Source organism: Bos mutus, chromosome 15 (assembly GCF_027580195.1).
Source record: "Bos mutus isolate GX-2022 chromosome 15, NWIPB_WYAK_1.1, whole genome shotgun sequence".
Taxonomy (NCBI): Eukaryota; Metazoa; Chordata; class Mammalia; order Artiodactyla; family Bovidae; genus Bos; species Bos mutus.
The window spans coordinates 30,301,184-30,328,716 of NC_091631.1; the positions used below are offsets into that span (position 1 = coordinate 30,301,184).

Sequence of the window (27,533 nt, forward strand, 5' to 3'; positions counted from 1 at the left end):
GCAAAGAGACTGAGGACTTTGGTCCACTGGGATAAGGAACATGGTCACATACTTCACTTGCTATGAGAAGGGCCTTTCTGGGGCAGGAAGAATGGCCATGTTGTGTGTGGCTCTGGAAGATAACACCTGGAAAGAAGTCCATTCATTTGGTAAATCTTACTGAACATGTGTTCTGTGCTGGCCCCTGTGCTAGGTAGTCAGGATATAGCAGTGGATCAGCCATGGACCCTGACTTCTGAGAGTTCTCAGTCCTGTATGGAGACAGACTGTTATAACATAGTGATCAATGTAGTAAGAAAGAAGCAGAAAGGCTCATGGAGCACAAAGGATCGCACCAAATCTGGGGTGAGAGGGAAATAAGGAAGGTTTCCTGGAGAAGAAGCCTGAACTGAGTCTTAAAAGATGAATGGATATTTATAAGAAGTCCAAGGTGAGAGTAGGGTTAGAGAGAGAGGTTGGGGCTCATGCAAAAAGAATCTGCCCTCAGTTTAGTGCGGGAAACCCCTTGGCAGGCAGTGAGCTTGGAATGGGGCTCTGGACATGCTTGAGGAAGTCAGGGTGACTCACCTGTTCCGAATGTAGTCGAGGCGGGTCACTTCTTAGGGAATTGGAAGAACTCACCATTAAGGTCTATTTTGCCTCAGAAAGCCTATAAGGCTGTCAAACCTAAGGCAGGTGCTGTACCAAAGAAGAGTAGCAGGCTCCCTGGGCCCCCGTGGGCCAGGCCCTCTCTCCCGTCAACACCAGCTCCACTCCCTTACCCTGCCTTGGGTGTTGAGACCCCAGCCTGTCACTGGCACCAGCCAGGACCTGTCCATGACCATCCACCCCCATCCTACTTTCCTGGCCCGAGCCCTATTGACAGATCCCCCAGAATCTGAAGGAATTCAAGACAAATGGTTAAGAGGATGGAGTTAATAAAATTTGAAAAATTGAGGCCTGTCACTCCACTGAACTTTTTTCAATACCACTGACAGAAACATATTTCCCCAATGAGTGACCTTCCACAGCTGTAGCGGGCAGGCGCAGCCGCAGCAGTGCTGCCAGGAAGCCAGTCTGCTATTTATCAAATATTATAAGCTGAGACACACTAATCTGGAGCAGGGGAGGAGTCCTGCACTATACTGCCTGGGGTGCTCCAGGTGTTGGCCCCAGCCCCAGACAGCCAGTGGGAGGTGACGGATGGCCTGCGATTAGCTCTCCCCACCTCCGCCCAGCCCTCTGACTTACTCCCAGGAGCCTGACCCTCTAGACCAGCTGCTTGGCCCGGAGGGGCCCTGGGTGGGAGGCATGGTGAGGTCAGGCCAGGGCATGGGCCATCCTGATGCCCCTGGAGAGGACAGCCGGGTGAGGCCCAACGTGGTTATTTATTGGAGTGTAATGGTTTGTGGCCGTTGGTCGTGGAGGTGAAATCGATCAGTTGTAGAAGTCAGGTTCTATCAATTATTACAGCAATTAGTCAAGTCAGAACATCAGAGCAAGGGTTCGGGGGCTGAGGGACTAATATTAGATGGACATTACCCATGGCGCCCCAGCCTCAGCTTTCCTAAACTGGGAGCAGACATGCTGACCCGAGGCTCCAGAACCTTGGGGAGCCTGGCTGGCTTCCCGCCTCGGGGTGGCTGGGGTGAATCTGGGTGAGAGCTCTTGGGCTGGAGACAGACCGAGCACTGCTTTAAACGACATCCCTGTGCTGGCTGGCCCAGTGCAGAAATGTCCTACCTGTCCCATCCCATCCTTTATGAGAAGTGACACAACTCCTACTAGAAATTACTCAGTGGCCAATGTTTATGGCACACATTTTTCATTCTGTAAGCAAATATAGATCACTGACAGCACTTGTTTGAAGCAGCTAATCTCACCCTCTGTTCTTTCTTCCACTGTCTTCCTCTCTCACCTCTCTCCTTCTCCCCCTCCCCTTCTCTCTCCTATTTTTTCCTCTCTTACCCAGTTCTCTTCTTCTCTTTGCTCTTCTTTTCTTTCCCTTCCAGAGGTCTCTCCCACACCCTCCTGCCACTCTAGCCCATATTCAGTGACAGAGCTCCCCTTGAGGCTGCCTCAGAGAGGAGAGGCCTTTCCACTGAGTGAGTGTAGCTCTCTTCCAGCCCTAGCTGTGGTCCAGGAGCTTTGAGGAAAGGGACGATGCTGTCTGCCCCTGCCTCTCAAGCCTTGAGTGCTGAGCGCCAGACAGAACAGGGCTGGCTGGGAAACTGGGTCAGGTGAACAAGCCCCTTAGCACTGTGGTCTTCTTGCACCTCTCTCTACAGGCCCGCTGTCCCTCCTTCGGCACACTGATCACTCTCGGCCTGAGTTGTTGTTGCATGGTCGTCTCTCGTCCCTTTTAGCTTCTGGAGAGCTGGAACTGTGCCTAGACTCTAGATAGCACCTAATCTAAAAGATGGGACCAGGAGCCTGCAGAAGAGACAGAGAAGGAATGGTCTCAGGGGTGTGAGGAAAACCTGAAAAGTGGTTTATATAACTCAAAGGAGAGAGTGGCCAAGGTATTGGTTGCTGCAGAGTGATCAAGAAATATAAAAAAAAACCCAAAAACTATTCATTGGCTTTGGCAGTCTCCCATCTCCCTATGTACAGGGCCCTGATACACAGTGCCCAGTAAGCAAGCACCAACAGAATTGAAAGAAAGAATAAGGCTCCAATTGAGCTTTGAGGACTTGCCTGCTAGTTAGGAAGACACTCTTCTCATTAGGGAGGTTGCATTTTATCCTATAAGCAGTGAAAACCATGGAATGATTTTTCACCAGGGGTGTATTGTGGCTGCCCTGGTTGAAGTGTGAAGAATTGTAGTTAAAAAAACCTGGAGTAGGTTTGACTCCTGAGCCAAGCAAATCACCAGCTTTGTGACCTTGGGCTAGTTATCTCCTTTGAGTTTCCACATCTATAGCACAGGAATTTTAATTTCTACCCCTCAGGATGGTTGATAATATATATAAAATACAGAGTACATAGTAAACACTAGTGGCTATTATTTTTATCATCACCACTTCTAGATACATACTCAAGAGACATAGAAAAATACATCCACTCAGACAGACTTGTACACAAATATTCATAGCATATTCATAATAGCCAAAAGGGGAAAGCAAATCAAATGCATATGAGCTTGATGAATAACAAAATAAGGTATGTCCACAGGATGCACTATTATTCAGCCATAAAAGAATGAAGTACATGCTATATTCCTACATTCATGTTGTGGCATGAATGACATGTGCTACATCATGGATGAACCTTGAAAACATGGTAAATTAAGCCAGATGCAAAAGACCACACCATTTATGTGAAATGTCAAGCGTAGGCACATATAGGGACAGAAAGCAGACTAATGGTTTCTGGGGTTGGGGGAAGTGGCGAGTGTCTCTGATAATGGTGATGGGGTTTCTTTTCAAGATGATTAAAATGATCTGGAATTAGATACTGGTGAGGCTTACATGATGATGGAAGTGTATTTAAAACTACTGAATTGTGTACCTTGAAAGGTATGTGAATTGTGATTAAAAGTTAGCTAAATATTTTATTTTGTACTAGCTTCCTATTAGAAAATAGAATCATGTAAAAAAGTATTAATTTTTCTAACTGATAATAAGCTTCCTTGGTCTGGGTCATGCTTCACGCTCTCTGCTCCTTTCCCCTCCTCCTCCCATGCTTCTTCCTCTGCAGCCGCGGCAGACAGCCATGTGTAAATGCTTAATAAATGACAATCATCATTGATGAGTTTATAGTCCTTAAAGAAGCAGAGAGTTTCAATAGGAATGGTTTTATATCGTGATATGAATGCTGCCTCAGCCTGGGATTGAGAAACACTGATTTTTACTGTCCATCAGCAAACAGTGACTGAATATCCCCTCTGAGCCAGGCCTCATGGTGACGCAGCCTTTCCTGTGCGTTTAGTGTCCCTGGCCAACTTACTACATCCTCATGGCAGGGACTGTGTCTTAACCCTTATTGAAGTATAGACAACGCACTTCCTTAGCAATAAAGGTCAAGGAGTATTTGTTTGTTTGTTACTTTAATGTTCCATTTAACACATAGTTCTTGAGAGCGGTGCTTTGGGCCAGGACCAGATCTGATTCTTCCATGTCCTGAGTCCCAGCTCATTCAGGGTTGGACAGATTGAATGGAATGGTCAATTTTCGAAGAGAAGAGTGAGGTGCCCAGATCTGGGCTTTGGGGAGGAGATTCTGACAGTGTGGGGGTTAAAGTAGCCTATCTTCCATGACTGTCAAAGCTCTACACCAAGCAGACACTTTACACAGGCTCATCAGCTGCCTAGCTGCCGGCACTTATAAGTGAGAGAAGGTAGATACATGGCCCCAAGTAAGCCTCTTCTTTTTGTTATACTTCAAGTTCTTTGTCTTTGAATCATGGGAACCAATGACTGGAGGAGATGCCTGCCTGAGTGCACACGCAGCAACAAGTAGCACAGGTGAGGGCTGGCACAGTGGGGTTGCTGATGATGGCCAGAGCTCAGCTGACTCTAGCAGGCAGGAAGTGAGCAGGGAAAAGAAGCATTAAGCAGAGGGAGAGGCAGAGAGCAGAAAGAAGGGGCCTTGTCATTACCTGGGATACTCTGTGCTTTAGATTTCTATATGATTTTTGTGAATGAATATTCATCTGTATACAAACAAATTTGATAATGCAGCCATTTTAATGAAGAATGCATTGGAGTTGGGGTGTATTAATCTGTATGTGTATTGGTATATTTGTTAGCATGTTCAGCTGTGTATATTTTTGTGGGCACAGCACACCTATGTGTGTGTATAACACATCTGTGTGTGTGGCAACTCTCTGTGGGTAATGAGTTTTTGCATGTATGCATGCACATGTAGGAGCCTTAATACCCTTACTTCTGTGTCAGAGAAGACCTAGAGCTCCTCTCTCAGAGTAACTTGACATGTGTTTCAATCTCTTAGGTTTTGTTGCTCCATATTTCTGTGAGCATTCCTTACACTGAAGTCAAGGCCTATGCCACCTCCCAGGGAAGGCTGAGGGTCCACTGATCACTCACAGAGGCTCTGTTTCTCCTTCTCCTCCTGTCAGGAGCCAATCCCTTGCAGAGGAATGAAATGGGACACACACCCTTGGATTATGCCCGAGAAGGGGACGTGATGAAGCTTTTAAGGACTTCTGAGACCAAGGTAAGTCTCAAAGAAAGGAGAAGGCCTGTGGGCACTCCATGCTTCATTTCATCTTTCACTCATTAAATTATGTCAGACTCTACACCAAAGGCCACTTCTCCTTAGAGGATTATTGTCTATTTAAATACAAATCCAGCCTCCTCTTATCAAGAATAGGAGGCATCCCCTTTACTGACCAAGAAGCAGCCTGGGCCACTTCTGGCTTCTGAGGACTAACTTTTAAATTCAGTTTCTGAGGTAGTGAGCCTTCCAGCTCCTTCCATGAAGGAGAGGGGATAGCAGGACAAAATCTTCGCCTCAGTACTATTTCCTCAGGTCTCATGCACTCTGCAGCCTCATCAAGTAACTCTTTTCCATCATCTCTCCTTCTAGAACTTTTCCCTCAGCCCTTCCCTCCATATACACTCCAGAGATCCTTATGTAGAGTATGAGGCAAAACAATCTTCATCTTAATTTGATTTTCTCATCCAGACTTTGAACCTTCTAAAAACAGGCTGCCTTCTGTTCCTCTCAGCCACCCAGCTATAACTTAGAAAGTACTTGGCAGAATCTAAGAACTAGAATCACAAATGTCAGAGCTGGGACCTGAGAAACCATCAAGTCCAGTAGATGGGAAATCTTATCAAAGTAAAATAAATAAGTCAGAGGAAAATAGAGCTGTTCTGGTTGAAGGAGAGCCTATCCTTCCCCCCTGGGTAGCCTCCATGGAAGCTGTGCTGTGGGGCACACATTTTAAATCTCTGAAACCTCGATCAAATGATTTCTTTTCTTCCTGGGGAAACTGGAGCCCAGGGGTGTGTTGTGACTTGCCCTTGGTCCCAGAGCGAGTTAACATCAAAACTGTTACTAAGATCCCGTGGTAGGTTCACTGGCAGGACAGGAACTGGAAGCTTGGTTTCTGACTGTCAGTCTTGGGCTTTTTCCAGCTTCGTGGAATCTTTCTCTGGCAAATTGGCTGCAGTACTTTGAGATGATTAAGAGTGGCAGGTCCCACCTAGTGGCAGACACTCTGTGTGTCTTGAGTAAGAGCACTTAGGTTAGGTCACCTGACTGAGCACTCAGCTGGGGTTGTGATCTCACCCCCTCACTGACTGACTGACCTCGGGCAAGGGCTTCTGCTCCTGAAGCTCAGTTTACCTCTGTGAAATGAAAACACTGTGACTGAATGGTTTCTGTGGTTCCATTCAATATACCGCTGGTCTGTGTAGCGTCAGGATAAACTAGGTCATGCTGTTGTAACAACCCCAAATTTCAGTGGCTTAAAACAACAAAGATTCATTTTTACCTCGTGCTACACGTCCATCATCCATCATGGGTCAGCAGAGGCGGGCTCTGCTCATCCGCGATGCTGAGGGACCTCACTGCAGAGCAGCCGCCCTCTGGAAGAGAGTACCCTGGAGGGCCGCCCACCGGCAGCTACATGCTCAGCCTGGAAGTAGGACCCTTTACTTCCACTCACAACTTATTGGACACAGCTAATCCCATGTTCCTGCCCTAGAGTTGGGTCTGCTTCCCCTATTCTCTAAGGAAATCTCTGAGCACTGTTTCACATCACCTCAGGGACTACATCCCTGTCATTATCTCCCCTTTGAGGCCAAGCCACTGTCCCCTGAGAGCCAGCGCTGCCCTTGGCCAAAATTACTCCTGTTTTGTCAGGTCGTGTGACATAGGGCCAGCACTGGCCTGGTCACGTAAAGCAGGAGAACAGACCTCTTCATATCAGCAGGGATGGAAGGGTTAGGGCTGCTGAGGGACCCTAATGAAATTTGGCTGCCCAGGAAATGTCTTGATGTCAGCCATATCAATACAAAGTCAGTGTCCCAAATGAGTAAGTGGCAGTTGCTGCCTCTGTGCCAGTCAGATCCTTCTAGACCACAGAGGGCTACCTTCTGAGTAGAGTGAGCTCTCAGAATCTGTGCAGAGGTGGGCAGCAGGCAGGCAAGCAGAACTGTGCCATGAGAAAAGGCTGAAGGCAGTGGGGCATCTGGCCGGGATAGGAGAGATGGCACGTGGGCACAGAGACGGCTGTGAGGAGGAGGGGAGAGAGGAAATGGATTCAGTGCCAGGGCTAGGACAGAGCCAGGCTTAATGGGTGGCTGCTTCCAGAAGGAGCCCCCTCACAGAGCTGTGAGCCAGGGCAGGGGCTGCCTTTTGAGGCTAGAAGACCACTCAGAGCCAGCCAGGGGTTTTGTCACCTCTCAACATGAAGACTCTTTCTCTGTCATCACCTCTCTGCATTTGATCCCTTTACACAGGCTGGATTTCCTCTTCTGTAATGTTCAGCTGTCTGCTGAGCACCTCCACCTGATTGCTCTGGGGTCCCCTCAGATTCTACCCACATGAACCACCCTCAGCTCTCCCTGGACATCAGCAGCATTGTCTTTCTCTCAGTTGCTCAGCATCTCCATGGTCTCCCATTCTTTCTGCTCTGCTCTTTTTCTCCAGGTTGCAAAAAAAACTACCTCTTCAAAACTGTGAGGAAGAGTTTCAGGGGGGAAACACTGCTTTAGATTGGGTTATGTCACCCTCTGCCAGGAAGTAAGTATCAGCTCTCGAGTTCAGGCCCTATGTCAGTGACATAATGATTCAGGCCTGGAGGGTGCTGAGGCTCCAGCCTCAGACCTCATGTCCTGGCTCTTTGTCTAGACACGGATTACCACCACTCTGATCTTATCTTCCTCCCCTTCTGTCCATCCGGCATCTCCCTGCCATCCAGCTCAGCCTCTTCCGCCTTTACTTGCCTCTCTATAGTCAAATATATACTCTTTATAGAAAATCTGTAATTATAAAAGTCATCTTTCCCATTATGGAAAATCTGGACAGTATAAAATGAAGATAATTAAATAAGTCAGTGCATATTTATAAATGACATCTGTATGCCAGGTTCTGGGCTAGGTGGGAAGAAGATATCTGGGTGAACCCCTCAAGGAGCTCACAGTCTGGTGAGGAAACAGACAAGTAAAGTGTGACACCACTGAGTCATCAGTCCCAGGGAAGCCCAGGGACTGTGGCAACCCATGGTGGCTTCTAATCCTGCCTAGGAGATCAAGGAAGGCTACCTGAAAGAGATGTCAACTGAACTGACTCTCACTTAAAAGCATTTTAGCCCTACTATCTGTACATAACTATTATTAATGTTTTTAATTATTTATAGTCATAGTAGGTACCATTTATCAAGTGCATCTAGGCACTCTGCCAGGTCTCGAATATATAATTTTTCTAATGCTGTAACAAAGCTATGAGGTAGCTCTTATTTCCCCCCCTTTTACAGGTGAGAAAACTGAAGGTAAAATAAAACGTGACTTTTGAAAATCAGGCTATTATAAGCAGCTATTGAGATACGAATCAGACCATTCCTCTTATGATACTACATTTACCTTTTCTGGACCATATCTATACATAAGTGGGTTTTTTTTCTTAGCCTGGTTGATAGCCTACTGTATAAACCATGGGCCTCAAACTGGCAGCCACCTTTTATTTTGGCAGTTCAGAGTTTTTTTTAAATGTGAGTGTAATGCCTTAGAGGTTGTAATGTGGACTCTCCAGCCACAGGTATCTGTTTCCTATCGTGTTATGTGCTTACCTGTCAGGCATTTATATTTCCTTCTTGGTCCTGAAGGTATTTGAGTTATGACCCTAGTTCCATGTTTGGAATCTATGTTTTTTCACTTATTATTTCTTGATGGTTTTCCCATTTTAGAATTATCCATAAGCCTAATTTTTAATTTTATTCTGCCTTTTAAAATATGTCACTTATCTAAGAATCTCTGTCACTTTAAGTGGCCTAAATGATTTGTTTCTCATGGCTTATTTGCTTAGTTCTCTGAGCAGTCTGTGTGTGTGGAAGCCTCCTAGGCCCCCTAAGAAGATCGAGAGGTGGATGAAGCCCAGCTCCTGTCTCCTGAGCTGGGTATCAGGAGAGGAAGATGGGGAGAGGCAGGCGCTCTTAGCTCTGATACCCACAGGCTGACTTGTGCCTTAGGAGGGGTCCACGCAGAGCTAGTGGGGGTTCTAAGAAAGCATGGATCACCTCCAGGCAGAATGAGCAGGGCAGGCTTCACAGAGAAGGTAACCTGTGATCTCACTTTGAAGGATTTCACAAGCTGAAGGGTTTAATACTTAAAGCTTAGACCATTTTCACATCTTAACTAAGAGACAACAGAGAGATGGAAATATATCTCTGCGCACATGATGGCAGATAAAACAAAAATATGGGAAGCTATTCCATGATGAATATTCAGCTGAGGGGGACGTGCTGGTGGCAGCCAGCATCTCCACTCCCAGATCCTCACTCCACCGAGACTCACGAGGAATTTATTGCTCATTTTAATCACACCCAGAGAATGAATTGGCAGGAATATTAGGCAGATAGGTCTATCATATATATTTTATTTGCATATCCCAGTGACAGAATCACAAGCACATTTCCTGTCTGTGTATTTTTTCATTTGCTGCAGGGGTAGCTGGGGATGCAGGGCTCCCCTGGGCCCCGCATTCCGGGCTGCACGCCTGGGTGCTCCCATCAGATCTGGAGGAAGCCATCAGGAGAGAAGGGGTGAGGTATACAGGAACGTAGAGGGTTATGTTCCGCCTGGCTTAGGATGAAGAGAAACCCCCTTCCCTGCCTCACCGAGCCTGCTCCCTGCTTCGCATCTCATTTCAAGTGCTGGTGTGCTGCATGCCTGGCTCTGTGCTTGGCCCAGACAACACCATCCGACCTTCGTTATAGGTTCTCCATGGGCCAGACAGAGCACTCCATGCTTTATGGGGATACACCTTTGCATTCTTTCTCTTTTAACTTTTAAAAAATCGTTTGTTGAAATGTATTTGTATAAGGTACTCATAACTATACAGCTCACTGTTAATTTCACAAACTGAATATACCTAATCAAGAAGTAGACTATTACAAGCATTCATTTGTATCATACTCCCTTCCAGTCACTATCTGTCCCTCAAGGGTAAGCATTGTCCTGATTTATTTCACTTTTATTTTTACAAAACTTCAAAAATAGTACAGCAAATTCCCATAAACTTCCACCTATATTACTGGTTGTTAACATTTTATCATACTTGCTTTATTATGTAGAGATGAATAATATAAAGATATATAATTTTTCTGAACTATTTGAGAGTTATATATACATGATCCCCTTTACCCCCAAATACTTGTATGAAGGTCCTAAAAAATAAAGGACATTTTCTATATAACCTCAATACAATTCTCAGAATCAGAGCATTAATATTAACTAATCTACAGATGTTATTCACATCTCACCAGTTGTCCCAATAGTTCGTTTTACAAGGAAAAAAAATTTTGGATCCAAAGTTGGATTCAGTTGTCACGTCTATTTAGTTTCCTTTAATCTGAAACAGTTCCTCAGTCTTCCTTGACATTCTAACAGGTACAGGCTGGCTATTTTGTAGACTGTCCTCAATTTGGGTTTGTCTAATGTTTCTTTATGATTCAATTCAGGCTGTGCATTTCTGGCAAGAACACCCTCTGGTGTTTATTTTCAATAAATTCGTTAGGTATCCCCATGCTAAAAGTAGGAATATGAAATTTGTGTTTTAAATCTCCTTTCCCTAAATAGGCTCTGAACTCCCTAAAGGCAAGAACGGGTCTTTTCTTATCTCCGGGGTGGAAGGTGCAGGCACTGGAGTCAGACTGCAGGAGTTAGTGTTCTGCCTTTATTACTTGCTACCAGTGGGACCCTGCTTTAATTACTTCCTCTCTGGATGATGAGGGAGGAGATCCTCTGACCTCCTTAGGGCTGTGAGGGTAGAACAGCTGGTCCCAAATCAGGCAAGATTCATCAGTTCATACTCAGACTAAGGAGTGGAAGTTTGAGGAGTAACAGGGTATTTATGTAGTCTCTAAGTCCCACCCTACAAGACACGTGTTAATTACATAAGGGGAAGATGATGGTGGAGAAACTTGGCACAGCCCACCTTAATCAGATGATCAAAACTAACATCCCCAGTCACAGGTACATCATCATCATGTACCTCCTGATGTGACACGCTGAGGAGCATACAACCCATTTTCTCACCTCAGCCCCTCTTTGCCCCTCTTAACCGTCTTGCCATTCTTGTCTCTGGAGCAACCCAGCTATTTGCAGAGGAGCAACGTGATCCAGTTAACATGTTAAAAATACTGATCTGGCGGCAAAAGGAGGATCAGGTGGAGGAAAGAATGGACCCTGGGATGCTGACATAGCGGTCACCAAGTCTTCATGGGACTGATGCTGGCACTGTACCCAGCTTTCCTCAATACGGATGTGGACTCTGAGCTAGTTCAGGAGACTTTCAAGTCCCTTAGGTGCCCCTCTCATCCCCCATCCTCCCCTCCTGTCTGCTCGACGTTTCCCAGCCTCCTTTGTTGGACCCCCTGTGCTCCTCTTGTCATCACTCCCTCTTCTCAGGACTCTTGCATCGTCCCACACCTGCCCCCTGAGTCTCATCTTCTGCCCACTTTGTTGACCTCCCCACCCAGGCCTCTCTGCCTCCCCCAGCTTCAGGACATGGTAGAAGCCCTGACTATGATGTGAGTTGGGGTGGATCTAGGAAGTCAGGAGGATGGGGCATATCTGAGTCTGTGAGAAACCAGGGGGCTGTGTGCCCTGACTTCCCTCTAAAGGCAAGCTGCATCTTGGACTCTCTTTTCTTCCCTCTGCCACACTTTTCCTGTTTTTTCCCCAGGGTCTCCTGCCGACCACCCCTGCCCCAGCTCCCCTCTCAGTAAACACATCGCTAGGTTTATTATCAGATTTGTTCCCTGAGTAATGCCCAGCAGCAGGGGTGCTGCCATACCCTTCTCCCTGTAACTCTCACCCACAGAGCTGCTCTGCCCAGCCACCCACCTCCTAACAAGAGCCCAGCTAGGCTTCGCCTCGGCCTCCCAGCCCTTTCCTGTAAATGCACTCAGAGCCAGGAGGGGTGCCATATTAAATCAAGAATGATGAAAACCAGTGGCTGCGATTATCCAGCCGAGATGCAGCATAGGAAGCTGGTTGCTGCTGGCTCCAGGTGAGGGCTTCTGAAACTAATTGCATGTGGCTTTTATTAAGAAGATGATCACTCTCCCTCTCCTGCTCTCCTGGTGGCTTCCTTCTAGTGCATCTCCACCCAGTGTCCTCTGCTTCTGCAAGCTGGGTCACCTACCCTGTCCCCTCCTCTACTGGAACCCTGTTGAAGCAGAGCCTTGACCTCATTCCCTGTAGTCTTCTTCCCCATTTCCTCAGAAGCCAGGAACAACAATAGCCCACATTCATGGACCCTTACCAGGGGCCTTCTCTTTCCTCCCAAAGAAAATACATACAGACCAAGTAGTTTCCTTCCCTAGGTTCTTCCACTGGTTAGCTCTCCACAAGCCTGAACTCATAGCTCACACTATTAAAAAGTCATTCATTCATTCAGCATTTTTTTTTAAAATTTTGGCTGCCTGAGTCTTCACTGCTGCGTGTGAGCTTTCTCTAGTTGCAGCAAGTGGGAGCTACTCTTCATTGCTTGTGTGGGCTTCTCACTGTGGTGGCTTCTCTTGTTGGGGTGCACGGGCTTCCCTTGGCATGTGGAATCTTCCCAGACCAGGGATCAAACCCTTTTACCCTGCATTGGCAGGCAGATTCTTAACCACTAGACCACCAGGGAAGTCCTCAACATATTTTTTTAATATAAGCTCTGTGCTAAGCATTTGGGAAAGAGCATGAAGTAATAACCTCATACGTGGTTTAATCCCATTGTCCTGTACATTTTTATCAAAAAGTCTGGTCCAGTTTCAGAAGTTTCTCTGAAGAGCTGTATACGGCTCCAGGCGTAGAGGGGGTTGTACTCGAATCAGGGTGTGCTCAAATTTAGGCCATAGGTTGACTCTTTCCCAGTACTATTTAGAGAGCTCCTGAGAAACCTGACGCTCACCCCCATAGAAGTCCAGAACCCTTTCCCATTGCTCAAGAAAATAACAATACTAAGATAACCTAAAATCATGACACTGAAGAAGAGTTGCAAAAGGTAGAAATGTTGCCCTGGAGAAGGCTCAGGGAGGCCATGATGGTAGTACCCAAACCAACAGAGTGGTGGGGAAACTCCTGTTAAGCTTTGCTTGCAGCAAAGGAAGAAAAGGTGTGTTTTGTGAGGCCCCACAAACCAGTGGATGGAAAGCACCTAGAGGAGGAGTTCTCTACCATGTAAGGGAAATTGACAGGCACAGCTGAGACACCCCAGGCAGTGGAGGTGTCCTGAGAGCTCAGTTGGTGTTGAGACTGCCCAGCAGACTCAGGGTTCCTGGGGAGAAGTCTCAGGAGCCACACTGGGTCCATGGGGGCATCCTAATGGACCTAACTCCTGGCTTCTGCTTAAGCCAGAGCGCTTCTTCCTCTTATCTGTGGGGCTCCATGCAGATTAAATTAGTTCTAGCACCAAAATAAAAACAAAGGCACTGGGTTAGAAAATTAGTTATCAAAATGCAGTAAAGAAGTAGTTAGCAAAGTTTATCAAAGGCCTGCACAGGCCAGATACTGTGTTGGCCCCTGAGTCTCTCACACAGCTACTTCTGCATATACATTCGCTGTGTGCCAGAGACCTGCCCAGTGCTTCATATGCATCATCTCACTTAATTCTCACCAGCATCCCACAATGAGTACCATTGCCATGCTAGAGATGAGGAACTGAAATTCAGGGAGTTGAATTAACTCCCCAAGGTGAGCTTACTGTTAAGTAGATTTGTTGTTGTTGTTTAGTCACTAAGTCGTGTCCAATCTTTTTTGACCCCATGGACTGTAGCCCCCCAGGCTCCTCTGTCCATGGGATTTCCCAGGCAAGAACACTGGAGAGGGTTGCCATTCCCTTCTCCAGAGGATCTTCCCTACCCAGGGATCAAACCCATGTCTCCTGCATTGGCAGGTGGATTCTTTACCACTACGCCACCTGGGAAGCCCAAGTAGATTAGGTGAGGTTTAAATTCAGGTCTTTCTGGGGCAAAGCTGGCTTCTTTCTGCCACATGATGTGCCTCACTATGAGCCAGAAAGGTATCAAACTTCATACGGGGACTGCTGTAAGAAGTCAGTAAGACACTACACAGAAAGTTCGGATTACCATGCCCGGCACACAGCAGCCATCTCACAGACGGCAGTCACCTCATTCACTTGGCAGCACAAATTGAATCCTTCTGTGATCCAGGCCTGTGCTAGGTGCTGGAGTTACAGGGATGAATAGAGCATGGTCTTTGTCACTACTTCCTCATGTGTGGAGTAAAGAGATAGAAACAGGCAGTTAAACAAGTGCTCTGGAGGTGCCAGGGCAACAGGCTCTTTAGACAATTTGGTATTTAAGCTAAGATCACTTAGAGATGGGTGGGAATAGAGAAGACTTATGTGCTGAGGGAGCAGTGTGGACAAAAGGCCCAGAGGTGGGAATACCCATCCCTGAGGGGAAATGACCTAGCAGACAGACCTCACAAACTCTCGGAGGCCAGGTTCCTTCTGCATCCTGCCTGACTGCAAGCGGGCCAGGCCACTGGCTGGTGCTGTACCGGCCTGTATGTGTGCATCTCTCCATCAGAGCCTTTCAGCCCAGTGGACCCAAGTGCTGAGAGGGGCTAGGTGGACAGGGAGGAGGAGGAGGCAGATATATGGCTGGAGTCGGCAGAGCCAGGTGATGTATGTGGTGCCTGAGGGAGCTGCACAGTGACGTGCTGGATTCCAACCGGCAAGCGTTGCTCCGCTGGGATCGGTGCCGAATTATTGCTCCATATGAAACCCCAGGACTGATGGGAGCTTTCAGTTACAGACTGATAGCAACAGCCAAAATTGGATTGTTTGCTATTTATTTTTTTTAACTTCTGTCAAGGTCACTACCATAACAGGAAAACACTGCCCAAGTAGCAGGTATTCTTCATCCACTCTGCCCACAAGAGCAATCTGCAGCCACCACTTTTGTGACAAGGCCTTACCTTGGCAGCTCGCTTTCTAGAAAGCTGTCAGTGTTACAGGAGCCCTAGGGAAGAGAAGCCCCCGGAAGACCCAGGTCTTTCTGTCTCACTTTAAGGCCTGCTTCCTGCCCCCAGCGCCTGGCCTCCATCGATGCTTTATCATCAGACCCATGCACTCACCCCCCAACCCAGTCTCCAGATAGTGCCACAGCTCCCAACTAGCCCAATATTCCAGCTCCTTCAAGTCTCTCACCTCCCAGAAATGTTTTATGTTTTATGTATCCTTCCCTTCTCTGTACTCCTACACCACCCAATCTAGCTGTTAATTCCTCTTTGTATCTGTCATCAGCTTCATTTTTGTAAACTTTCACCAGCTGTGTCCACTGTGCCAGGACCCATGCCAGAAATAGCAGTGAGTAAAATGGGGCTCATAGTTGATTTGTAAGACACAATCACAAATATGCAGCAAACTCATTTTCAAGTAGCTTTTTTCAGTGATAGATACAGGGCTAGGTGTAGGCACACATGCTTTAGAACCACAAGGGAAACGGCTGATCCTGCCTGAGAAGTATTCATGTACACACCCTGCCTCGCCTCCCCTGCCTGACTTAGATAGAGCTCTTTGAAAGCAAGACATGGCTCTTCTCCCCTCCCTTTCAGTGGGACAAAGCTCAAGCCTCCTGCTTCTGTCTTTTCTGAAATGGACCAAGCCAGAGGCCAGACACCTGCCAGGCACTCAGCATCATCTAAACCTGCCAGGGGCCAGTCTTCCTCTTTGCCCCTTCCCCACCTTTCCATCATGGCATACACAGTGCCAGGAATTTAGCAATTGCTGAATAGTTGTGTTTAATTGAAAAATGCAGTATCATTGACTTGAAGGGTGTTCGTAGCTCTGGTTTGAAAACCAAAATGGTTTTCAAGAGGGTAAGCAGAAAATGAAAGGAACCTATCTATTTGTAAGCACTTAGTGCTTACTAGCCATAGCACTAGACACATTCTGTATACAGCATCATATTTAATCCCCAATTTGCAGAGGAGAAAACTGAGCATAGTAACTTGCTCCAGATAATCACATCTTATAAGTGAGAGAGCTGGGATTCAAACCAAGTCTTCTGTCAGACTCCAGACTCAAGAGTTAATCTAATGAGTTGGCAAAAAAGTTCATAAGATCTTATGTGAACACCATAAGAATCGTTTGGCCAACCCAATACTAGCAGTACTTATTTTACTAGCAGGGCGAGCCAGGACCCCTGAGCAGTGGCCACCAAGGTAGGGAAATGAGGTGAGGACTCAGACGAGGGGCTGGGAAAAGAATGAGCCAGAGCTGTCCATCAGAACCCCCAGAGGCCCAGACCCTTTGCTTTTTCCCCCTGGGTTGGGGGGATAGAATGAAACTAGGGTCCTCCTGGGTCCGGCGCTCCTGAGCCGCCTTCCATCTCTCGTCTCTCTCCACAGTACCAAGAGAAGCAGCGGAAGCGGGAGGCCGAGGAGCGGCGCCGCTTTCCCCTGGAGCAGCGGCTGAAGGAGCACATCATTGGCCAGGAGAGCGCCATCGCCACAGTGGGCGCAGGTGAGTACACGCACACCGAAGAGGGTGTAGAAGTTTGTGGTCTGCTGTAGTGAGGTGTGGTCCTGCCATCTCCAAGCTGAGGAGAAGGGGCTGTTATTGTTACAGCATAGCATTTGTGAAGTGCTTTCTGTGTACCAGGCAGTGTTCTAAGCTCTTTGCATATGCCACGTCATTTAATCCTTACAATCCTATGAGGTTGGTCCCATTGAATCCCCATGTCACAGATGAGGAAGTTGAGGCAGAACACTTGAGTAATTTGGTCAAGGCTTCTTTCTGTGCTTTGAATTTAACTCTGATGTTCATCTGATCTACTGACCCCACCCCACCCCCGCTTTTCAGGTGGAGAAACTGAGACCCAGAGAGGAACAAGAGCTTTCCCATCACTAGTATTGTCATAACTGAGCCAGAACTAGAGCTTTGGTCTCCTGTCTCCCGGCGGGGACTGTGCCATCCTTCAATATAATTTGTTGGAGGCTGGCTCAATTCTATGGAAAACATCCCGTGCAAGTCTTGAGTGCCTTCTTCTCTACCTCAGAAGCGCTTATGCCACCTTGGGATCTAGACCGTCTGCTGATATCACCCCTCATCTCCTGACCTTCCTGTGCATGCATCTCCAGTGGAGAGAGATAAAACTGGGGTTGTGCTCAGGATGGTGGCCTCACCATTGTTCTCCTGAGGTGCATGGCTCCCTGAGGGTAACCTCAAGACAGATGAGGGAAGGGCAAGGGAACCCTATTTCTGACTTAGACAAGGGAGTATCCCCCAAGGCAGTGGTTCTCAAAGTGGTCTCTGGACCAGCAGCATCAGCATCCTCTGGGAACTTGTTAGAATGTAGATCTGATCCCAGACCTGTGGGATCAGGAGCTCTGGCGATGGACCAGAACTCTATATTCTGAGAGGCCCTTCAGGTGAGCCAATGCTCAGCTCAGCTTTAAAAGCCTCTTCCCTGCGATGTCTTGGTCAGGTGCATCCAGTGCCGCCTCTAGTCCCACCACATGCAGCCCAGCAGCCGCCACGCCCAGCACCAAACTCTCTCACTTGTGAAAGGAGACATGAAGCTGAAATTGTGGAGTCCCAGAGGAGTCAGTGCACAATGAAGGCAGTCATCCCTGTGACACACTGGGCCCAGCCCGTCTCCATCCTCCTCACACACCAGTGGGACTCATGGTCAGGTCATGACCTGACCATCAGCAGTTAAAAGGAGCCCATAGACCAGATCTGCCTCAGCAGCTGGAGGGCAGAGACTACCTGCAGGCACACCCAGGAGCCAGGGAAAGCTTCTGTGAAGACACAAGTCCCCACTACTCAAGCCCAGACCTCATCAGGCTGCGCTTTTGGGTCTGAATAGACAGCCACCCTCAGCTTGGAGGTGGCAACCCCCCACTTCTTTGCCAAGGCCATGTCTGAGGTAAAAAGAGAGGAGACCTTGGGAGCTCTTGGGTCAAAGAGAGGAGGAGGAGCCCATTGGAGAGATCAGTGACTGAGCCAAGATGTGAGAAGCAGGTTCTACTAGAGTTTCATGTCCACTTGGGCCAGAACTATAGCTGCCATCATGGTATTTACCCTCCACTTCTTACACAGCCGTTTCCTCACATGTTGCCCACTCCTCTGATCTCCTGTTTCTCACCAGCTTCTCAAGCCCATAAGTTGTGAGACTTCCAGAAGTAGTTAGGGGAGGGAGGAGGACATTAAAGTGGAAAGAATTCAGTCAGCCAGGGCTCAAATGGCAGGTGGGCCACTTACCAGCTATGCAGCTCAGGCTGGTCACTCAGTTTCTTTGAGCATCAGTTTCCTCACCTTTGTACCAGGGATCCAGACTCAGGACTATAGGACTGTAAAGCATATGCTATCTCCAGTATGTACCAGACAGTTCTCAATAAAACCCAGTCCCCCTCCTCTAGATGTTTACTGTCCAGCGTTGGGCACTGTGCTTCATAGGTCAGGCCCTCAGTTGTTTCCATCAATCCAAGACTGACCCCTAGTCCCAGCCCCAGACTGGCGTCTTCCCCTGGTCCTTCTCCTTGTCTCTCCCTGCTGCCAGCCCAGAGCAGGAGTAGATGGTTCCACTTCCCACCTCCTAGGGGCTGTCAGAATGTCTGCCAAGTGCCTTGTCCTACCCATAGCTCCATCTGTCACCCACACTCTGCCTCAGATCTGGAACGCTTTCCTCCTTGTCCTGTGGTGTGTAGGGTGACTCTGCTATGCCTCCAGTGCTGCTGGAAAAGACACAGAGGGTGTGGGGGCCTGGGCTGTGGGGTTAGTACATTCCCTTCCATTTGTAAGGTGGTAACTTTTCGCCCACCTTGCTAGAAGCCCTGCAGCCAGGGATCACACTCATAACAGTCAGAGTGTGTTCAGCTTCCAGCTCCCGTGAAGCATGAGGCACTCTCTGGGTCGGAATCTATGGCAGGGCCTCAGCACTGAAGCAGGTGCAGGAGAGTGGGGCGGATCTAGAGGGCAGGCTAGGGTGCTCCCTGAGTGCTCTCAGCTAGTGTCAGATGTGTGCTGGCTGGGTGGAACCTGGCACCCCAGATGTACCATGAGGGTGGGCAGCCAAAGAAGTGCCGCAGAATGAATTGATTTGATAAATGGCCATTTATTACCCTCACGAATTGGCTGAAACCAATTTCGGTCACATCAACCCCTGGTAAGTGCTGGGATATTGATTTGTGCAAAGTAATACAGTGAATTTATCAGTGTGATCCCCAGCTGCAGGGCTTCTAGCAAGGCTGGCGCACAGTTACCATCTTACAAATGGGGGAGATGAAGCACCGACCCCACAGCCCAGGCCCCCGTGGCCTCTCTGGTCTTCTTGGGTCACTGGAGCCAAAGCAGGGCCAACATGCAGACCACAAGCCAGAGCACTGACATCAAGTGTGAGGTTCTTCTTCCAGAATCCCAAGCTGTTCTTGATCATGGGGAAGGGGAGGATGCCTGTTCTAGTGGGAGCTCAGAACCTCTGTGCCCACCATCCTCAGAAAGGCAGCCAGCTGTCTGTTCAGATCTAGACTCTGCTCCCCTCCTCCACCTGGTCACCTCCCATGTTCCTGTCTCGGTAAAGGCCCCACCATTCCCTGGTCTCCTGAGTAGAAGCGTAGATATTTCCTTGGCTCTTCCTTCCCCTTAAAGCCCTTCAGGTTCTATCATTTTACCTCTTAAATAGATCTCACACCTAGCCTCTCCCCCCATTCCTAATACCACTGAGGACCTCCAGCTCAGGACCTCAGTGTCTTCTGTCTGAACCTAGTGGTGGTCTCCTTGTTGGTCTCTCTGCCTCCTTTTCTTCCCCTATAACCACTTCTCCCTAGCTGGAGTCAGCTTTGTACAGTGTAAAAACAAAACAAAAAAAACCTGTGTAAAATTCTTGAGTTTCTAATGCCCTGGCCTGGCATTAGGGCCCACCCCTGCTGCCCTCCCCCACTTCCCCAGCTGTCCCCCCTCCCCCACTGCACACAATGGCTATTTCTGCCGCCCTGCACATGCTGCGTTGATCTCCTGCCTATATTTGTTGATGCTGCCATCTCTGGTTGAAACTCCTTTCTTCTGGCCTCTTCCCCACCCTAGCCCTGACCGTCTCCCACCCTCGGGCTGGTTTTTATATTTCAGGAGCAATAGACTGTAGACTCCTGAGGGCAGAGACCCTGACTGAATCATTTTTGTTTTCCCAGTTCCTGGAGCAGCCCTCCAGTCGAGGTGGATGCTTAGTGCAGTTTGTCACATTAATTACTTTGCTTATGGCCCTTTGTCCATCTCTGTGATGTGCTCTGAGGAAAGAAGAGAAGCTGTTAAGCCTGCTTCCTAGTTGTTCACAAGCACACTAAGAATGTGAGTGTAGCAAGATCATTGTTTACAACACCCATACTAGTCAGCCTTTGACCCTTTGAAGTGACATCCCTTTCCCCAGACCTGCTCCAAGAAGCCTCTTCTGGGCAGCCTGCACCCGTGGAGGCTTCTCAGTGGCTCCCTCTGACCAGAGGCCTATGCCTGAAGCCCATTGCATCTGGTCCCCATTGACTCTGAAGCCTGTGAACTCCCCAGGGAAGCTCTACCACCTTGACCTCTCTTCTAAGCCTGGCTCTGACCCGAATTCAGAACTTTAATATCACCCATATACGCACAGTAGGTGCACCATCCTATCTCATACTCCACCTCCCTCTTTGACTAATCCAGAAATGTAATCTTCCTGAGTGCTGCAGCTAGCTTTCTGGACCCTCCCTTGGAGTCCTGTTTGTAATCTGAGAAATACATCTAGATCGTCCCTGAGTTGTAGAGAGGTAGTGATTAATTTAGAAAACTTCTTAAGTTCCACCTCCCCACTTCAGGAGTCCCTCCTGTGCCCCTGCTCTTATTGTCTGGACTGCTCTGCCCTTCTGCTCGCCTGCCAGGACCTGACCCTTGCCTTATCCAGGAAGCTTTCCTTAACTCTCCACCTGGTGCAGGGCCTTTCTATGCACTTCCTGTGGACACTTTTTTTTTGTTGCGCTTACCACGTAGCATCAGTTTGTATGTCTTTCTCCCTGCAAAAGTCAGAAACTACCTCTCTTTCAGGTCTGTTTAGAGTTGGCACACAGGTATGTAAAAGGTTGTTGAACTCAAGTAAACTCAGATGAACAAAGTCTAAACACGTCTTGAGGTTCTGCCTCCCCTGAGCACAGATTCTGATCTCAACCTCTTTCTGGAAGGGTGTCAGTCTTCCCTCCAGTGGTCCCTAACCCATAGGGTCCTTAACCTTAACCTAACCATAGCCTGCGAGGCTTTCACACACAGTGGGTGGGCTCAACAAAAGCTATTTGCAATTTTAGTACGTTAACTCCTCGGTAGCAGTAGTTTGCCTTCAGAAAGAATACTCCTGACAGACTAGAAAGAGCTTTTCTCTCATCATCCACCAAACCCAGGGCACCAGAAGCAGGCATTTGTTGAGCTATGCCCCTTGAACCTGTAAGCTTAGGCAGAAGATACTAATAGACATTTAGGTGACTGAACTGTGGAATTCCTGTGAAGGATAGGTTCCCCTAGGAGGTGGCACAAGCATGGGGCAAACTGTTTCAGGTTAGGTTAAAAAAAAATCTGCTGCATCAATAGAACTTATCAGGAGAGATGAGTCAGCCTACCCAGACTCCCCCAAACCTTGAGCTAGATGGAGGCAAAGGCCTGGCATGGGAGGAGGAGGCAGTTCTTTTGTCTCACTTGGGTTTTGCACACCAGAGCTTTCCTCCTGGAATGTCCCATCATATCCAGGCTGCCTAGCCATCTCCCCCTTGTGCTTTGGCCCCCAAGTCACAGTCAGAAACAGATAGCGTTTCCCACACTTTTCACAGTACTCCATACCACTTGGCGCTCACAGTTTTCATAGCAGCGTTCACCCAAGAGGTGCAGACCTGTTCTCGGTTTCTTTGTAGGTGCCCCAGCACTCGACACAGAACTTTTTTGCTGAACAAATGGATAAGACTCCCTGGAGGGAAGTTAAGAAGAGAATGGAAGCCTTCTTTACCCAAGGGTAGTAGTAACCACTTGGAGCTGTAAGAGACTCTTGGATCCAGGCATCACTCTTCTCTGTAAAATGGGAGCTGAAATATCTGTTCTTTGCCCCTTGTGATTCCAGGAAGACCAACAATTAATTCATTTAGTCAGCACACATTATACCAGTGTTTTGCAAAAGTCCCTCAGGAAATAGGCCTAGGACATGCACCCATGAAATACACAATCAAATCGGGACTTACCCTCCCCCTGATATGAGGGTGCACAGATGAAACCTTCCCATTGTCCCTCTCTGAACCTCAGCCTCGTCCTCTGTAACATGGAGAGATACTCCTTACTTCTCTGAAGTATTGTAAGGATGAAAGGGCTATCTGTAAAATAGCACGGCTAATGGCTTGTGCCCCCACTGCTGCTATGACTACTGTTATTTTTATTCTTATTCTTTTTTTTTTTTTGCAACTTACAAATCACTTTCATAACCATTAACTCATTTTAATCTTCATGAGGGGCCGACTGAGCACGTATGGCTAGTCCCATTTTAGAGATGAAGAAACCAGGCTTCTAAAGGAGTAAGTGTTGAGCTCAAAGTCAGCTAATAAGTGACAGAGCCGGGACCCCAAACTAGATCCTGTGGCTCCTGCCCTCCCTACCGCACCGCCCCATCGATGAACACAGGGGTTATTGGGGCAGGTGTGATATGGAGTCAGCTGGAAGAGTTGTTGCAGGAGAGATGTAGGATGAGTGGTAGTGGTCCACATGGCCAGAAGACCCAGCGAGGGGACCCTGTCACTGGTCCAGCATATGGAGAGGCTGCCAAGCCTGTTGGAGCCCCAGAGATGGGACAGGCCAGATGGGCTGAGCTTCCTGCTCAGGGGACCTTGAGACCAGAGAGCACTGGTCAAGAGATGGTCAGGGGCAGGGGCTCCTGAGACCATGTATGGAGTGACTGAGGCAGCCAGATTGAAAGACTACAGAGGAGCAACTTTCCAGGTGAGGTGAGGGAATGCGGGGTGCTGTGTGGGAAACAGCCAGGTCCTCCCTCTAAACTCCTGAACCACCAGTTCAGGTTCAAGAGCTTGCCAGCACAAGGGGTAAAGCCCAGGTCCATTTATCTACCTGTGTAACCTTGAGCAGGTCACCTCACTTCTTTATATGTATGATCTCATCTGTAAAATGGGAATCAAGTTACGTGCCCTGCCTGCCTCATGGGTTTGTAACCAGCCTCAAATGAAGTTATGTCTACAGAAGTTCTTTATAGGCTCTGAAGTGCTAGCAGAGGAAGTTGCTGCATTTGCTTGTCCACAGTGAGAGCACGAATATCTGTGACCACATCCCAAGTGGACCCAGCCAGGTCTGTGTCCCAGCCTCTGCCCCAGCCTGACAGGACCCTAAGGTTCCCAGTCTTAGCCCTCAGCTGCCCTACCAACCACACACCCGGGGGCCCGCCTTCTTCAGTCTTTTCTAGCTACTTCCATTTTTCATTCTGTCGGACACCATCTGCTTGGCCGTTTTTCTCTTCAGATATTATTAGAAATATCCAGAGTTGTAATTGTTTAATGGTTGGCATTTTGCCTGTTTCACGGGGGTGCCCAGATTGAGCCCACCCCAGACTCATGCCCTGAGTCCAGCAGAATTGACCAGGGACAGCTGTGCAGTGGAGTCTGCTTGGCATTATAAAGAGCTCTCTCCCAGGTGCGTTATTAGAAAAGAAGGGGGGAAAGATGGCCCCAGGCGTAATCCAATTCCATGTTCTCCATGGTGTTTTTGAACTGTTTAGCCCAGAGGCATGTAGCTCTTGGTGGGCTGGGAAGCTTCATGAAAGAGAAGTCAAGATCAGAACCCAAGGTTCACAACACCTGGGGAACTCTTCTCCCCGGGCTCCCCATTTGAGTGATGCCTGGGTACTTTGGCCTCCCCAGATACCCCCATGAAGCCTGAATCTAGTTTATGTTCAGCTTCTTTCAAACCTAGATTCTCAACTTATTCAACTTTTGGAGAAGTGTGACTCCTTTCAGATAAGCCCCCATTCTCACCTTTACCTCAGCACACATCCTACACATATATTCACAGAAGTCTAGCCTTTGTCCTTTTATAGGTCTCTACCTTCCCAAACACCCTCACCCACAGGGTGTTGCTTCTGTCAGAACACTGGGGCCTCCCCTTTCGCCAGGCTAGGGCTTCTTTGTCTTCATGCCTAGCCTCTGGATACCTGCGAGGCCTGTGGGTTCCCCTCATGGCCATTCTTCCAGAGGACCAAGCCAGTCAGTTCAGAGATGATCTCAGCCTAACCCAAGGGAGAGGTTAGACTGAGTGGTTTCTCAGACTCCTCTCAGAAATCTCAGGGAGAGAATCCAGGCAGGCAGAGTGGCTTGTCCGGTGTCCACGGACAGTTTCTGTTTCTTCTGAGGCCAGAACTAGAAAGTATCTTAGGAAGAAGCATTAGAGATTGAGGTGAGAAAGCCCACAGTGTGGACATGTACTCCTGAGACAGGCATTCGAGACCTCTGTGGTCTGATCCCACCCACAGCTACTCCTGTTCATTCCTGTCCCCCCCACAACCTCTGTCATACTGCCACCTCTTCCCCTTCAGATCCTGCCTAGTCTGATCTGTCATCATTTCCACTTCTTCTGAAGGCCTTCCCTGACCTCCCCAGCCACTTCCATGAAACCCAGAGACACAGATTATACCACACAGTGTGTAGTATGGATGATCTTTGCACCTCAGAACTGAAGACGCTTCCCTAAGACTGTCAACTCCTCCTCCATTGACTTGGTTTCCAGGCCTTGTCCTCCAACATATATTCCTTTGCTCATCTCCCCTCAGCTCTCTGAGGAGCAGACCATAGATGTTGTTCCATCTGCAGACCAACTTTGACATTGCACAGTGCTCTCACCCCTTCCTGCTTCTGAGTGCGTGTTTCCATTTATGCAACCCAAATTAATCCACTTTTTATAACCATATGTGACCAAAATAGAAGACAGGTTTAGCAATGCAACTCTACCATCTCCACCAGTCAGCTGGTAACCTACTAGTTGTTGTGACTTGGGCAGATATCTTTATCTCTTGTTTCAGTTTCCTGTTCAATCTGATGGAATTGAAAATAATATTTTCTACTCAGGGTTATCTGAATGGGTCTTGAGTAATAAAATGTTGGCGATTTTTCCATTGGGCCTAGGAGATAACATTTATTTAATCATTTATTAAATAAATGATTCTTCAGATGGTTCTGCCTCATTCTGCTCCTTACTCTTATACTTGGGTAATGCTTCTGAGCCTGGTTCTCCCACTCTGTGTGGCATGCAGAGCCCTTGATTATATATTTCCTCCTGGAGAGGAGAGGTCAGCGCTTACTGTAACAGAGCTGAGCCCCAAGAAACTTGGTACATGTCTGTTCCCCTCCCGCACCTCTGTCCATTGGAGGCCATGGTTGTGGAGGTGCTAGCAAGTGGCTCACCCTTCCTTGCCCTGAGCTCCACAGTACCCTTGACTGGCTTCCAGAAAGTGCATTTGGCTATATTTCCTAACAGCAGACCTTACTTCCCCCAAATGGGAAAGAGTTCAGAGCTCACACCCCAGTCCCCAAGGCCCTGCCATGGGCTTCTGCCTCTCCCATTTGCATAGGGGGAGGCTCAGCTGCCAACCAGTTGTGAGTAGATGGGTTACCAGCCGGGATCTAAAGTTCCTCTCCAATTCTCCTTCACCAGTCAGTCCCCCACCCCCTTCACCTCCATTCACCATCCACCAGCCTTTCAGTTTCCCTGGCAACGCTGAGTGCTCATCCTGGAAAACTTTATCCGAAATCTGCTCTGGGCAGCTTTCCAAATCCATGCTAACCTGATTAGGTGTCTCTAGGGGCCTTGCCAACTAATCAGATTAGGCAGCACTAATGGTAGTGAGGACTTTGAGTGGGCGCAGAGCAGTAAAACATATTGTATACTTAGTGATAATTATCCTGCCTTTTGTGTCATTGATTTATCTGCCTCCCTCTCTGTCCTCCCGTCTTGTGTGTTTGGCCATAGCGATCCGGAGGAAGGAGAATGGCTGGTACGACGAAGAACACCCCCTGGTCTTCCTCTTCTTGGGATCATCTGGAATAGGTAACAGGGAGTAGATCAGCCTGTGGGGAAGAGAGCTGGGGGAGCCCCAGCTGCTATGGGCCAGAGTCACACGACCCTCCTCTAGTTCAACTCCAGTTCCCAAAACAACTGCCTTCGAATTACAGAGCCAGCAGAGGATCATCTGTCACATTGAAACAGCTGGAATTATGCCTCTCTCTCTGGAAGCTGTGGTGCAGGGCCTGATTCACCAGGAGGGCTAGGCCATTGGGGGCCTGTTAGTCCTGGTCCAGCCACTCTGCAACCCCAGACGCTGCCCTGTAGGAGTAGTTGAACTACCTCCACTGCCCAGGGCACCAGCCTTATCTAGTGTAGCCTGGGCCAGAACCCTCTAGGAAGCTAAAGAAAGCCACTGATGGTCAGCACAGTGCTAAGTGCATAGCAGAACTGGTTGCAGTGAAGTTGGTTGGGGATTTTTATAGCCAGTTGGGCTGGATTATCTGAAGTGTTCTCACCCTCTCACTCTCCACCCTCACAGTCCCACATCGCTGCCCTCCCATTGTCTTTATGGGGAATTACATGCATTTGTAGCTTCCTCTTCCCCCTCAGCATCTTCATGGATGCTGCCTCTGATGTAGGGTCCCAAAGGGTTACCATCACTTCACACTATATCATAGACCTTGAGCCATACTAGATAGGCAGTGACTTCCAAAGACTTGACCATCATACCAAATGGCCCTTCAGAGCCATCACTTTGGTATCGTCATCCTTTCTTTATGTTACAAAATAAAGCTGTAAAGCCAGGGAGGGGTGGCTTCTATCCTCTCCCAGCCTCTGTTTGGCCTTGTGGCTCCAGGGCCTAGCTTAGATGGCAGGACCATGGATGTCCAGAGAGAGACAGTACAATGAGCCAGGGAGTCAAGGTGCTTCTAGGAAAAGCAAGGTTTGTGCTGGGATTCGAAGGACAAGATGGCTCTGGATTGTATGAGACAACCTCCCACTTTTAGATGCTACCATAGAGAAAAAGTTTCAGTCCCCATCCACAGAAAAATCAAGATACAATGCAGACTCTGATTCTGGTCCCAGATTTACCATCAGTTTTCCCTTGGTGACTTTGAGTCACCCTTTCTGTTCTGTTCCCTTCTGTAACATGTATTATTTCCAGCATCCATGCATTTCTAATATTCTAATATTTCTAATATTCTTTCATTCCAGGAGATAGTCATCTCCTAACCCAATACTTCTCTTTTCCTTCTACTAGGAAAAACAGAACTGGCCAAGCAGACAGCTAAATATATGCACAAAGATGCCAAAAAGGTAAGGGCTGGAACTAGGCGCAATTGGCAG

General features: G+C 48.1%; 1 protein-coding gene across 1 annotated transcript in view; it reads left to right on the plus strand.

Annotated features, from left to right (window-relative positions):
* Positions 1-27,533, plus strand: part of CLPB (ClpB family mitochondrial disaggregase) — a 147,821-nt gene that overhangs the window by 103,279 nt on the left and 17,009 nt on the right. Inside the window, exons 6-9 of the mRNA XM_005893508.3 lie at positions 5,059-5,156; positions 16,538-16,652; positions 26,151-26,228; positions 27,448-27,503. Of these exons, the coding sequence (XP_005893570.2) occupies positions 5,059-5,156; positions 16,538-16,652; positions 26,151-26,228; positions 27,448-27,503 (347 nt within the window). The remainder of the gene's footprint in view (positions 1-5,058; positions 5,157-16,537; positions 16,653-26,150; positions 26,229-27,447; positions 27,504-27,533) is intronic.